The 13,933-nt window shown below is 32.8% G+C and overlaps 2 protein-coding genes across 2 annotated transcripts; one reads left to right on the forward strand and one right to left on the reverse strand.

Moving 5' to 3' along the window:
* Window positions 1–2,715: 2,715 nt before the first annotated feature.
* LOC114186324 (NAC domain-containing protein 83-like) lies at window positions 2,716–3,970 on the reverse strand. The gene is made up of 3 exons (XM_028074385.2): window positions 3,609–3,970; window positions 3,286–3,536; window positions 2,716–3,192 (listed from the first exon to the last, which is right to left on the reverse strand). The coding sequence occupies exons 1-3, from the start codon at window positions 3,787–3,789 to the stop codon at window positions 2,926–2,928; spliced, it is 699 nt and encodes a 232-aa protein (XP_027930186.1). The 5' UTR covers window positions 3,790–3,970; the 3' UTR covers window positions 2,716–2,925.
* Window positions 3,971–9,639: 5,669 nt separating this feature from the next.
* LOC114185890 (bidirectional sugar transporter N3-like) lies at window positions 9,640–11,739 on the forward strand. Its single transcript, XM_028073830.2, has 6 exons — window positions 9,640–9,796; window positions 10,302–10,338; window positions 10,431–10,641; window positions 10,742–10,903; window positions 10,988–11,107; window positions 11,206–11,739. Exons 1-6 carry the CDS (start codon window positions 9,751–9,753, stop codon window positions 11,443–11,445), a joined length of 816 nt encoding a protein of 271 aa, XP_027929631.1. The 5' UTR covers window positions 9,640–9,750; the 3' UTR covers window positions 11,446–11,739.
* The last annotated feature ends 2,194 nt before the right edge of the window (window positions 11,740–13,933 follow it).

Raw genomic sequence — 13,933 nt, forward strand, 5'->3', positions numbered from 1 at the left:
CCATAGTGGTGATTTTTGTATACTCATCAAAAGAAAATTATACAATTTTTTTGGAATGTGTGCTTTGTTTGTGAAGTCTTGGATTGTTTAAAATATTTCTTTGTCTCTTTGTAGGAGACAATTCTTTTATGTGTCATTCGAACAAAAATCATGTAAATAATAAAGAGATGATAAAGTTGAAAGAACTCCATTTTAGAGTTGAATTTAAACAGCTAAAAATTGTACACGTTGCTCTCGATTTGTTACACAGTATGTTAAAAATGGAATTGGGTTAAATGTTAATCAGTAATATCATAGGTGACATCTGCACACCTTCAATAATTGAATTTTGACTAGTTTTCTTAGTATTTTTGGAATCTTTTTTCCCTCTCATGACAGAATTTTTATTTGTCTTAAAAAACCGCTAACTTTAATACTTTTCAACAATAGCATGATCTTTGGGAGGTTTAGATGCTTAGTTAATTACTTATAAACATGTGAAATTGATTATATATGAAAATACGACGATCTCTCATAAATGAAATTTGAGATAACTTAAACTACTCTGGTAATATTAGTTTGCAACTTGATTAGAATTAAGGTTAGAAGTTGGTAAAAGGGTTGCCGCTATTAAGGAATCGTGGAGAAGAGTGTGAGATGCTCAAGTAAGTTGTGATTGTTAAGTGACTTGTTTTGTTTATGATGAAACGCACAATAACTTTAGAGTAGCATGAAAAAAAGATAAGATGTTAACTGATTAGTACTCTTGGAATTATTTATTTTGAAAAAGTGGTTTGATAGTGAGGGAGGTTGGGTTTAAGAAAGAAAATGAAGAATATATGAGGTAGTATTTTAGAATGAAAAATTGGAAAAGGTGGAGAGATATGTATAATGTAATAAAAATGATAATAAGAATAGGAGAAAGGTGGGTGAAAGAATAAAGGTAAGGGACCCAGTTGGTTGGAAAACGAGGGGCAACCACGTCGGATTAAGGGTAGATGACAAATATGGTACCTTCAAGTGATGCCCCATTTCAAGATTTCCACGATCTTCTTGTCTCACTGTTTCCATCTCATCATGCATTCAAATATTCAATCTTTTTTTTTTTCATCAATAACCGCTATTCCTTCATGTTTTCTTGTTTTAGAAAAACCAAACAGTTACATGCATTGGATATTTTTATCATTCCAAGCAATACTTTTTTTATAATTCGTTTTTGAAATTGTGAAAAAAAGAGTGAAAATCGGTAACGATAATAAAGTTTTAATTGTGCGGTCCCTTCTTTTCCCGAATCCATTAAGCAGGGTTCGTATGTTGTATTGGTTACTTAGTTTTGGGTCCGACACACTCTGACCAAGTGGCCTTAAAGTGATGTTTTATAGCACTAAATCGTTATCAATAAATAAAGCAATTGAGAGATGAGCCATAATTTTATGAGTGTCTGCATTTGTTAGTTGAAGATGATTATAACACGGTGCTATAGTTTAATCTGCAAATTGTATAATTATTCGTATATTTTATATATTATTTTATTGTTTTGTAAAAGGTGCAAATTGGATGAGTTGTGTGTGGAAATATGGGTCAACTCCAAGCTGGGTAGTGGCACTGGTGTACGACAGTGTTGTATGCATGAGGTGGACAAATTTAACCAATAGGGAAACGTAGCTGTCATGCTTTCTATATATCTCAAAACTAGACGTGTTAAAATAAAAACACTTGTGGATTCTCTACTCAATTCTATGAAGCTATCCCGACAAACTTAATCACTTGTTTTGAAATTTTGATGTTGAGAAATGTTAGGCTAATTCACTTTGCATTCCATACATACAGTATTTTATGGTTACCTGACAAAAGAAAAATAATTGTGATTGTGAAGGATTGAGTAGTGGGAAGTGTGATATATGTTGGACAGGCAATTATCGAATGTTTAATAAAGTCAACATTGGTGATTTGGAAAGTTGAAAAAAAAAATCAAGTAGCGGAATTGTTGAGAATTACAAGTAGAAAGGAGATATGGATAAGATGCGCATAGTTGTGAAGGTGGAAATGGGGTTTTGGAAATTGAAAAAGGTAAACTGAAGCTATTATAATTGATTTTGTGCACATATTGTAAAATAAGTTAACATATAAACTTATAAGCAATTCTTATTCAACAAATGAAGTGTTAGCAGCAGTATATGATAGGCACTGCAAGGTGGTAATTTCACAAACCCTGTTTCCCTCGACTACTCCTACTCTCCCCTGCTATTTCCCATTTAGTCAATAATAGGATGACAATTCGCAAAATGTTGTGGAAAAAATGCTTCCAATGTCTGCATTCCTTATTGAGTATTTTTTATTTTTTTTTTAAGTTGTGGAAGGTGATTAAGATCACAAATAGCGTTTCTGTTCAGGGAATACCCGAAAAAGAAAACAGAAATTTAGGTGGATCCGACAAGAATGACCATAGCTTTGTTTTGTAACCTCTTGTTTCCGTGAAGAAAAGGAAGAAGAGGCCGGTAGTAACTAGTGCGACGCTGATCTGGCAAAGGTTATGTTCTAATTTTAGGGTTGTTCTCCTGAAAATGGTATTTTATTTTTGGACATAAATATATATATATATATATATATATATATATATATATATATATATATATATGTATTTAGAAGCTCTTTTGTTATGCTTTCCATCGTGGATCATTTCTCTTTTGCTCTGTGAAAGCATCTTCAAAATTAGTAGCTTTTAGCTGGTTTAGGTAGCTAAAAGAAGCATTGCCTTTCCATTTGCATGATGAAGAAGGGTATTAGAAATTGAAGGAGAAAAGAAGAACTGGATTACACACTAGTTTTAGTAGCATACTACTCTGGAGACCTAGACTACCCTGAGAGCCGGTGGAAAGAAGATAATTACAGGGAAAGACAATAAAAGAAAAACAAGTAGTAGTACTAGAATTTAAGTGGAGGGTGTCAAGGTTTTGTTCTAAAATAAGGGAAGGTGTCGGAGCTACTGCTCTCTTCATGCTCATCTGATTCATGGGTAATTCCACTGCCGGCAGAAGACGAGGAATCGGTTTTTCTCTGCGCCAAAAAGTTATAGAAAACCATCTTCGACTTCCTCACCTTCCGATTCTCCACTCCGCCTCTCAAACTCTCCATCTCCTTCTCCTCCCCGTTTCTCCCACCACTTCTCCTCTTCAAAAATATGCGACACAGAACCCAGTTTTCCATGGGAGCCTGAACCACACAAACAAACCAAACATATTGTATGAGTAATTAATGCATGCGTGAGGATAATTAGTAGTTAATTTGCTTGCTCTGAACCCTGACCTGAGACGGAGAGTTAAGGAGGCGATACTCGTGCATGATCCAATCAGTTCTGGATCCATGAGGCGGCTTTCCTCTGTAGAAAACAAGTGTCTTCTTCATTCCCACTACTTGGTTCCCTTTTGAAGTTAAAATTTGTTTGTCCAACCCAGTGGCCTTCCAGTAACCTGAACTGGTGGCTCTGTTGGAACGGTTGCCGTTGGGATATTTGGGCTCTTTGGTGCTGAAGAAGTACCTCTCTTTCTCTAAATCACCTGAGGAGACATTGCAATTAGACTTAATGAATTGAGAAGAAGAGAGAGGGGAAAGAAGGGAATAATGGAAACCTGGCAAATCCCAAGGATCAGACTTGCAAACATCAAACTCAGGAATGACGGAGGCTGGCAAAGGGCAGGAGAAGACCTTGCGCTTTAAGTATTGCATAACCAATTCCTCGTCCGTTGGGTGGAAACGGAAGCCCGGAGGCAATCTGAGCTCCCCATTCTTCAGAAAATTGAGTTTCTCCATTCCTTGTTGTCTGTATATAGTAAGAATAGTTTTGTATGTCCGAGCAGAGCAGACAGGTGAAGGCAGTGGTGGGGGGTTCTTAGAAGTCCATGAAAGCAAGCGCAGGGGAAGAAATGATTAATATTAATATTAATATTTATATTTATATTATTATTATTAATAGATAAAGAAAGGAAAAGGGTATGTATGGAGTAAGATGCAGTGTGGGTTGTTTTATAGTAAGATGGGAGTAAGGGTAGATGAGAGAGATGCCCCATTTGAAGATTTGGTCGATCTTGTTGTCGCACTGTTTCCATCTGTTGATGCAATGCAATTCATTTCATGGGACAATTGTGGGATGCGGGAAGAGAAGAGGGGCGCTTACGCAATATGGAAAACCTGGGGGATCATGGAAACGTGGGACGGTTCACATCCTTTGTCTCTTTCTTCCGAAGCCGGAGCCCCAAACATTGACAATTCACCAAGCCCACTTCCGTGGGGAAAGGGGAACCTTCTTCGCCTCAAAAATAAATATATAAAACTAAACTTAACTTCAAGGATGCTCCTGTTCATATTTATTTATTATTTTATTAAGATGGGATGGGATGATATGAGATTCCCACAAGCAAAATATTGCATATTATTATTATTATAAATTATGTGAGCAGGGAAAAAGGGTTTCGTATGTCACATTGCGGCTCTGATTTTTCCCATTTCAAGTTCCCTACACTCTCTCTCTCTCTCTTCCTATAGGGTCAAAGGAGTTTGCGTGTGGGCATTGCCATCGCCGATTTAAAATACTACAACACAAACGTCAAACCCTGCAATTATTGTCTTTTCACTCAAAATTCTTCTTTCACTTCAATTCCCCTCTTCACAAGTTTCTTTAACATTATTTTTATATTCCGTTTCTTTTACACTCATCTCATCATTTTCTTATCATATTCATTTCTTTTCTTATATCTCTCTTGTTTAAAAGCTTTCAATCATTCCTTTTAATTATCTCTCACTCACTACTTCCTGCTCTCACTTCTTCACATATGTTATCGTGAAAACAACATTACCTAATTATGCTAATAAAGAGCTTCCGTTCTTCTTTTATTTTTTCGGAAAAAATAATAATGTGTAGTTTTCATAGTAAGACAACAAACAACACACTCACCAACTCTTTCGCTGGCAGATGGAATTAATAGATCATGGTGTGCATGTTTGGATGTTAGTTATGTTCAAATTTAGTTTAATTTATTGAAACAAATTGTGTTGGGTATGTCCTTTTTTATGGTTTATGTTGGACTAAAAAGCTGTTGTTAGGATTAGGAGTTGTGGAAGGAAAACCAATTCCACATCTTACATGTACCTGACTTATTTGAAATAAAAAAGAAGAAACGAAAGGGTGCGGAACACCTCAGTGTAGATGTTGTCAAGCAGTGACGCATGGTGCTCTATTTTACGTCTAGAGAGGAAAATTTTGTTTAGGCATCAATTGCTATGTTTGAAAGTTGCTTCTTAAATAAACTTTTGTACACAGATGACATGATTTAATTATTTTGAGAACAGAAACGCAGCATTTGCATGATGTGTGATGCGTATGAATATCTTAAAATGAATTAATATCTGGTAAGACGGTGGATATTTAGATTGGTGTGGAGTGGAAGAAAGTAGAAAATAAGATAGGAGTATAGAATTTGGGATGAAATAAATAAGAGTAGAACAAAAATTTCAAAAGTCCGCATTGATTTCAAAGTTGACCTCGGTATTATTTATTTATTTATCTTTAATTGTAATTTTGATGTTGACGCATAGAGATGCCTTGAGAATGTGGTCCTTTTGCTTTGGTGATTGGGCACTTGAAAGAAGGAAGTTCCTTGATTTTGAAGCCAAATATTTGTCAACTCGGAAAGCCAAATTTTGCAAAAGGGCGAAAGAATAAGATATGTGTCCGAAAACAAAGCAAAAGTTATTTTTTTTTTAAAAAGCAGGGATTAAATAGTAGTGGTAATTGTAAAAGATGAGAGGGTAATGTGAAGATTGTTAATGATGTTTTTTTGGCAAGCAAAGTTTGAAGCAGGAGTAGGTAGGTAGCTGCAAAGAAAGTTCCTGAAAAGGGCGATGGAATCCATTGGCATGGCTCTGCTCCCTCTACAATTTACAGAACTTAACTTCTTTTTTCTCTATCTCAATTCATTTTTTTTAAATTAAATTATATATAATTTAAATAAAAATATTGTATCCTTTTTCTCGAATAACCCATCTTTCTCTTACCAAGGTAACTTACAAGTTACACAATTCCACTCACTTTGTGTAAACAAATTAGACATCTACAGATCCAACTTTATTCCTCTTTCTGAGCCTCGCTGGTAGCCATTTTTATCCCCTCCATCCCAGAATAAGAATAAGAATAAAAATAAAAAAAAGGTAGCGTAACCGTGAAGACAACAAATTCCAACGAGGTCAAAGAAACACCACTGCACTCACCTCTCACAAGTTACCACAACTCACTTCACACTCCATCTTCTTCTTCTATTTACTTTGGATGCCTTCAACACCCACACATTATTTACTCAGCACACTCATTCATTTCCAACACTACACCTTTTACTTCATTACTCTTCTATCTCAATATAATAAGATTAAATAATACGCACAACTTCGCAAAATTCAAAATTTACTTTCAAATACCATCAAATAAATCTAATATCTACTTTATTGACAATTACAAAATTCTTCACAAAAATCAACTAAAAAAACATCTTTACTTTCCTCATAAGAGATTCTCACTACTTCTCGTTCAAAAAAAAACCTACATTTCACACACCTTTTTCTCGGATTCATAATTTTTTTCTCAATCATGTCTTTATTTTGTTTTTTTCAACTGTCTATCCATTTTCATTTAATACAAATTTATGTGATAATTTAAACTAGTTATGCTGAAGTATATTATGGTCTCAATTTCTTACACGCAAATTTGATCTTTACATTTTCTTTTTCAGGAATTTAGTCCTTATAGATTAAAAACCGGTCATTTTAATTCAATCCTCAAATAAGATACCATAAAAAAAAGAAGAAAACATATGTTAAATTGATTACTAAAATAGAATTACGAAATTTTAAAATACGAAAATTAAAATCGCAAAAAAAGTTGGAAACCCAAGCTTACGGATCAAAAATTAAAAAATATTAGTCTTTTATCTTCTAATTTCTGAACCCAGCCCATTTCTGTTCTCGCTTACGCAGGCCCGCCTTACAATCAATTTCCAATTTGGATGATTTCTTTTTGCACTCCCATACTTCTCATCTCACTGTCATAAATATGAGCTCTTATGTTTTAAAGTGTTTTTTTTTTCTTCTTCTGAATTTTTCTATATGGACACATATCATAAAGGTTAATATTAAGTATGGATCTCGTACTCAGATCCCACTCTTCTTAGACCATTTTGTACCAAGGGCAAAAATTAATTAAGATTACTGAATTATATATGAAATACATAGTTATAAATAATTGATGCACTATATTATTTATTTTGTTATTATAAGTTAAAATTTTAAAATATTGAATTATAAATAAAATTGTGGACAGTAAACTTTATAATAACAGTTAAGTTTATGCATGTTTATGAAATGACATAGTTATTTAGATAAATAAATATATTTACAAACTCGTCCAATGACTGTATAAAGAGACTCATAATATTTATTGGTACATATCTTATGAGTACATCAGATTTTTGACTTAGTCAATATATAATAAGTGGTTGCTTACACTTAAACAACAAATAGTTGATTATCAAATATAGCTAAATCCTGATAATTTAATCTTTCTGTTTCAATGAAACTATGTAATTGATGAATAATTATGTACTCTCCTCGTTCATATACTTCTGTATATTATAACCTTGCTGTTTTTTGATAAAACCAACGTAAATAATTCACACATACAGTGGAAATAAACAATTAGATAGTTGTTTAACATTTTTGAAGCTTTAGCGACCTTGAGAAAAGATGTACGCTTTTTATATATTCATTTTTTAATTATTTTCTTTTTCTTCTTCGTTCTACTTAGTGTTTTACTAGACTTTGCATATTTTTCGAAAGTGTCTTTTCACTGCTGGGCTCATGTAAATGTCTGAACGCATATTATCCTATAATTCAACATGATAATAAATTGCTTGTTTGGCGAAGTGAAGTCCTTGAATTATAATATTTAGGAATGATAAATTTATTTCTTGTTATAATTGTTTGACTTTTATCAATCGGTAGTTTGTACTCTAATTTAATTACAATTTATTGTTTGATATTTGATATTAAAGAATAAAAAACATGTATATATTACATTGAATACTTATTTATATGTCCTGTTTTCTTTACTGTAATTATTTTTTGTTAAGAAAAAAATTTAATTAATACTTAGAATGGTAAAAATGCATGTATAAACTCAATTATAATTAAACTCATTCTCCGATGAAAATAAAAATAATATAAAATTTAATACCAATTAAATATAAAAATAAAATAATGAAATTCGGACATATATGTACTCCATCCTAATAACATGCGGGTGGATTATATTGAACGACGCAGACATATATACTACATGTACATTGAGTTTGTGACATGAATCCTTTAATGTAGTCAAATTTTCTAATGATGCTATGCTTATGGTGGGACTGACAAAGCCAAAGTTGATTGACTCTAAAGTATTTTTTGAAATATGTATGGTTGTAGCATCCCTTTGACTGGCTTGCTTCTCACACACATTTGGAAACTAAAATTTTGTTGGATCAACTGTTTTTATTTTGTACCTAGCTGCTTAAGTTATTGAACAAATAGTGTTTATGATGAATGAGCCTAATGCTTCATTTGGTCCATTGTGGGTAACCAAGTAGATATACACATATATATTTATTAAGGTGATGCGAGATTCTCTTGACTTTTCTAACGTTTTGTGGACGGCTTTTAAGGCAGTCCCAGAACACAGGCATTACTAACCCCAGATTTTATTCTTCTATTAGAAAACATGATTGATTTACAGCAAAAGAGTATCATCATATATATGGTTCAGAGTACTGCTTTGACTGTTGCCCCCGATTTTATTCCAGGATCAATATTTATGGTTCATCACCTTACTTTCACGTATCTGTGTCGACCCACCACCACATGTGTACGTGTTCAAAGCCTGCGTCTTACTATACTCTTTTCTTTTCTTCCCATTATTATATTAATCATGGTGCTCCTTCAAGACACATGTCTATTTCCCACCCAACGGTATCCAAATAATTTTGTATCACAATTAAAACTTACTCATCACCATATGGAACAAGACATGACTTTGAACCATTTGTTGGGAAATATGGGAAATGATAGTTATGGAAAGTAATAGGATGAATATGAATATTACTTGGGAATGAAATTGATAGTGTTTGACTCCATGAATCCAGTTAAAGCAACTTCTATTTTTGCTCTATTTTACATACATAGTAAAACACTGGTTTGGTGTCAATTATTGAATAGTTAAGGAATATAGAAATGAATTTGATTGTTGTACTGAATGCATAATTTGCATGGGCAGCTTTTGACCATTATATTTGCTTTTTGTTTGATTGAAGTCTTAATTAATGGTAGTGACGTGAATGGATACGTTGATTGAGGAATGTAGAAAGTGGAATGGAAGAATGCTGATTCTGTCCTGGCGTACGTTTTCTCTCTTCGCGTATTGACTAATCATCATACATAATCACTGAATGACACAAATTTAAATCATGGAATCTACCATGCCAACCAAAAATGCCCTAGGAACAATGTGTAACATAAATATTTTATTTTCTAGCTTCTTTCTTTCTCATCAACTCTCTGTATATATAGACTTCTCTTGTAACACCATCTCATCACCATCACCACCCACCTTCTCCCCCTCACATTCAATTCAACTCCCTCTCCCTCTGTCTAATCAACCTTTCTCCCCCCAAACTCAAAAACATACCTAACATGCTTATCACTCATCATACTTTGGCTTTTGCATTTGGCATGCTGGGTATGTATCAACCTACCACCCATTCTTTTTATTACTCATTCGACACTTCACAGTACATATTTCCATACTAACATTTTTTCAATTTTTTTGAAATATATAATATGATTTATTTGCCTATATTTTTCCTATTTTTTCTGATTTTTTAGTTACCTTTTGTAAATTATATGCGCGAGAGTTTTTTTCTTTTTTCTTTTTTCGTAAAAATATCAGATTGTGAGTAGATACCTCTCACACCAGTTGTTACCAAACACCAATTGCGGTGTCTCTTCGTTTTCGACCAGCTTGTCGGTTATTCTGATGCTTTAGCGATTGGACACAATTCAATATTTAACTGAACATGTCTTTTTTTTTTTTTTTTCTCTTCACCCTAATTGTTTACGTTGTTTGTTATTATATATTTCTTTAGAAGGGCTTCGCGAATAGACCTTTTCAACTTCTGTGGTAGGGTTGTATCAGAAAAAAAAAGTTTGCTAACTAATTGTTGTCTTTATTGATGCACATGCAGGTAATGTCATTTCGTTCTTGGTATTCTTGGCTCCAGTGTAAGTACTTGATTATCTATCGATCAACGAATTCATTGTGACTAATTGCAGTTAGTTAACTGTTTAAAACTGAACATGTTTGAATATTGCAGGCCAACATTTTACCGGATATACAAGAAGAAATCGACCGAGAGTTTTCAGTCATTGCCTTACTTGGTGGCATTATTCAGTTCAATGCTTTGGTTGTACTATGCATTGCTAAAAAAAAACGCTTTTCTCCTCATTACCATTAACTCATTCGGATGTGTCGTAGAGATCATCTACATCGTCTTGTACATCACCTATGCAACCAGGGATTCTAGGGTATTCAACCACGCACAAGCTTTGCAAATTAATAAAACTATATATATGTATGATTGTCGGTAATTTAAACACTAAAATTGTTCATTTATTTGAACTGCAGAACTTGACCATCAAGCTATTTTCGGCGATGAACATGGGTTCCTTTGCTTTGATATTGATAGTCACAAACTTTGTTGTGCATGGTCCTCTTCGTGTACAAGTCCTGGGATGGATTTGTGTTTCCATTTCAGTCAGTGTCTTTGCAGCACCACTTAGCATTGTGGTACGCAGAATTCCTTACTTGATCCATCTGTTCCAATGATTTAATCGCACACTTTATTCATATCTTATTTTCTGGCGGTTGCAGGCGCAAGTTGTTCGCACGAAGAGCGTAGAGTTTATGCCTTTCAATTTGTCATTTACCCTCACATTGAGTGCCATAATGTGGTTTGGTTACGGTCTCTTTCTCAAGGACATATGCATCGCTGTAAGTGTTGTCGTACAAATACCACTGATGAATTATTTTAACATTCAGCCACTGACTATATATATATATATATATTTTTTTTTTTTCTTCCTGTGCAGCTCCCGAATGTGCTTGGTTTTGTGCTGGGGTTGCTTCAGATGCTGCTGTACGCAATTTACAGAAAAGGAGATAAAAAGAGTAATAAAATGGAAAAGAATCCAGCAGAGGCACTGAAGAACATTGTTGTAGCGAGCCCGTTGGGAACTGGAGAAGTGTTTCCCGTGGAGGAAGATGAAGAAACAAAAAAGAGCCAAGTTGTTGAAAGAGAGGAGAAAAAGAACCAAGAGTGCGAGGTCTGAATGATTCATTACGAGGATCATGACTTCACTATATCTACGTACTTGTGTTCCATTAAGTTGTAGTTATCTGCATGTAATAGCGATTTCAAACTTACGGCTACGCTATTTATTGCTTAGGTTAATTAATTCACTGATGCGTGTGTGAGAGAGTCCAGCCATGCTTACACTTTAGGTTTGGTTTGTAAAAATTTCGTCCCTCCGGTTTGGTTTATTTGTTTGAAAGTGTCTTATGGACAATTGAGCTATAGTTTGACTCATTTTAAAACAAATAAGATTTGAATTATACTTGTTTAACTCTGGTGCTTGTATTGTCATAGCATTATTTCTTCAGTTGATTTTTTCTATTTAAAATTTAATAAATAATTTAGTGTATCATATAATAATCTACAGATAAATATGTGCTCAATATGCTTGAAAAAAAAGACGTGCTCAGTGTGGTACGTGAAATATCCAAGCATTCTATACTATTATATTTTTATAATTAAGTAAAAAAAATTTCATAATATCTGATCAATTCAAATAAATAAACATATTATTTACATGTTGCTAATGTCGAGTTTGTAAAATTTGAACTTAGCTGATCATTTAAAGAAATAAATTCAGTACTAAATTTAAACTTATTTGTTTAATTAAATAAACAAGTTTCATCAATTTTAGCAAGTCATCAAATCCAATAGTTTATAATTGAATATATAGTTTGTGTTACTCCTCTCGGTCATAGCAAGTTGGACACCTATACGACTAATGAAGAAAAAAAATGAATATTAGGGATTAATTTTAAACGGAATATATATATATATATATATATATATATATATATATATATATATATATATATATATATATATATATATATAAATGAAATAAATCAATTTAAATTAGGATTTAGATTAATTGGATGGATTGTATAAATGGGACAAAAGTTCAAACCAACATAAATAAATGTGTCTTCAAAATATTAGTATCTTTTAATATTTGATATTTTAAAATATAATACAATTATCTTTTAATATTTCAAAATCAGTATATTTTAAAGATACATTAGAACAACATCAATAAATCATCAAATAATTTAAATTCAGTAAGTTTTGGGATTCATTACTTTTCAGTTACATTTCATGTTTCATTATGAATAAATTGGTAAGTAATGATTTAAATTTCTCTTTATGCAATGTTACGTAAGCAGTAAGACTAGGACCGCTTAAGGGAGTAAAACAAAAGTAGAGTGATTCGGTTCAAAGTTTAAGTGGTTTCAAATTAGAGTATTCAAGTTTTAGTCATTCTAGGTTAAAACTACCTTGTATTTTTTGGTTAAAACAATTTATTATAGCTTTAAGTGAATTTCTCTTTTTTTTTGGATGTCAAAAAATGTCAAATATATTGATACCTTGTTGAATGAAAACTCAGTTGATTTGACTATTGTAATTAAAATCCGAATTGAAATTTGTCAATTTAACTCAGTCACTTATGTTTAAGAACAACGTTTCTGGAGCTGATTTTCTTTTCCAGTTGAGTTTGAAACATTCCAGTCTGAAAAATCAAACATAATTTTTTGGTCGTTAACATGGGAGACTATATCAAATAAAATATTGCAAGATTAGTATTATTATTTACAAATAAAATTCATTTTATCAAAATAATTAAAAAAAATGCAACATATATAAATCACATGCACGTTATAAAAGGAAATTCATTTTTTTTTTATCAAAAATGATATACAGCATACGTCTACTTTAAAATGATTTATGTAAGCTTTAACTAGTCCAAGGAGAAGGGAAAGCATAGGTATTTATATGGTAGTATAAAAGCAATGTGGTGCTTGACTGGGAAGACATGTGGCTACCATAGATGTTGCTTTAGTTGATTATGATTTATTTTGTATAGTGCAAGACATAGCTCCTACTACGTGTCTAGTGATTAGAAGAGTGGTAGAAGAAGCTATAGCATGAAAGCGATGGTGGAGAAGCTCTATGGGAAAGTAAACATTGCTATATGATTGTAAACAAACCTTGATGTGTTGTTGTTTAGAGTGGAATATGCAGGATTCTCTGAACTATTCTAACGTTTAATGGTCACCTTTTCTTAATTAGCTATTCATCACTAACCACAGATTTTATTCTTTCAAGAATCAGGATTCATTTACAGCGCAAAAAGCATCATCACTCATGGATGTTTCACTGTAACCCCTGATTTTATTCTGCATCACAAACTTCAACTCCTCTCTGCCCACCACTAAATCAAAGCTTATTACATATGCAGATATACTTGTTCACATGATTAGTGAACCTCACTGAATCACCTTTCTGCGCCAAAATGGACCTCATCATGCTCATTAACAAACTCGTCTCTCTCCCATTGATTGTGGAAAAGGGAAGTTGAAAATTCCGAGGAAAAAAATGAATAAAATATATGAAGCATTTAGAAAAACAATTAGTTATGGGACCCATATCTCCATTTCTTTAACATCTCGCCCATGCTCCTCCTCCTC

This window comes from Vigna unguiculata, chromosome 5 (genome assembly GCF_037176805.1).
Source record: "Vigna unguiculata cultivar grain cowpea cultivar isolate G323 ecotype 2 chromosome 5, ASM3717680v1, whole genome shotgun sequence".
Classification (NCBI taxonomy): Eukaryota; Viridiplantae; Streptophyta; class Magnoliopsida; order Fabales; family Fabaceae; genus Vigna; species Vigna unguiculata.

Excerpts from the sequence above, each read along its gene's own strand:
- LOC114186324 (XM_028074385.2), bottom strand. The coding sequence starts at position 3,789 with ATGGAGAAACTCAATTTTCTGAAGAATGGGGAGCTCAGATTGCCTCCG. Across the intron at positions 3,537-3,608 it reads TGATCCTTGGGATTTGCCAG|GTGATTTAGAGAAAGAGAGG; the intron begins GTTTCCATTATT and ends ATGTCTCCTCAG. Across the intron at positions 3,193-3,285 it reads TCCTTAACTCTCCGTCTCAG|GCTCCCATGGAAAACTGGGT; the intron begins GTCAGGGTTCAG and ends TGTGTGGTTCAG.
- LOC114185890 (XM_028073830.2), top strand. The coding sequence starts at position 9,751 with ATGCTTATCACTCATCATACTTTGGCTTTTGCATTTGGCATGCTGG. Across the intron at positions 9,797-10,301 it reads TTTTGCATTTGGCATGCTGG|GTAATGTCATTTCGTTCTTG; the intron begins GTATGTATCAAC and ends ATGCACATGCAG. Across the intron at positions 10,642-10,741 it reads ATGCAACCAGGGATTCTAGG|AACTTGACCATCAAGCTATT; the intron begins GTATTCAACCAC and ends TTTGAACTGCAG.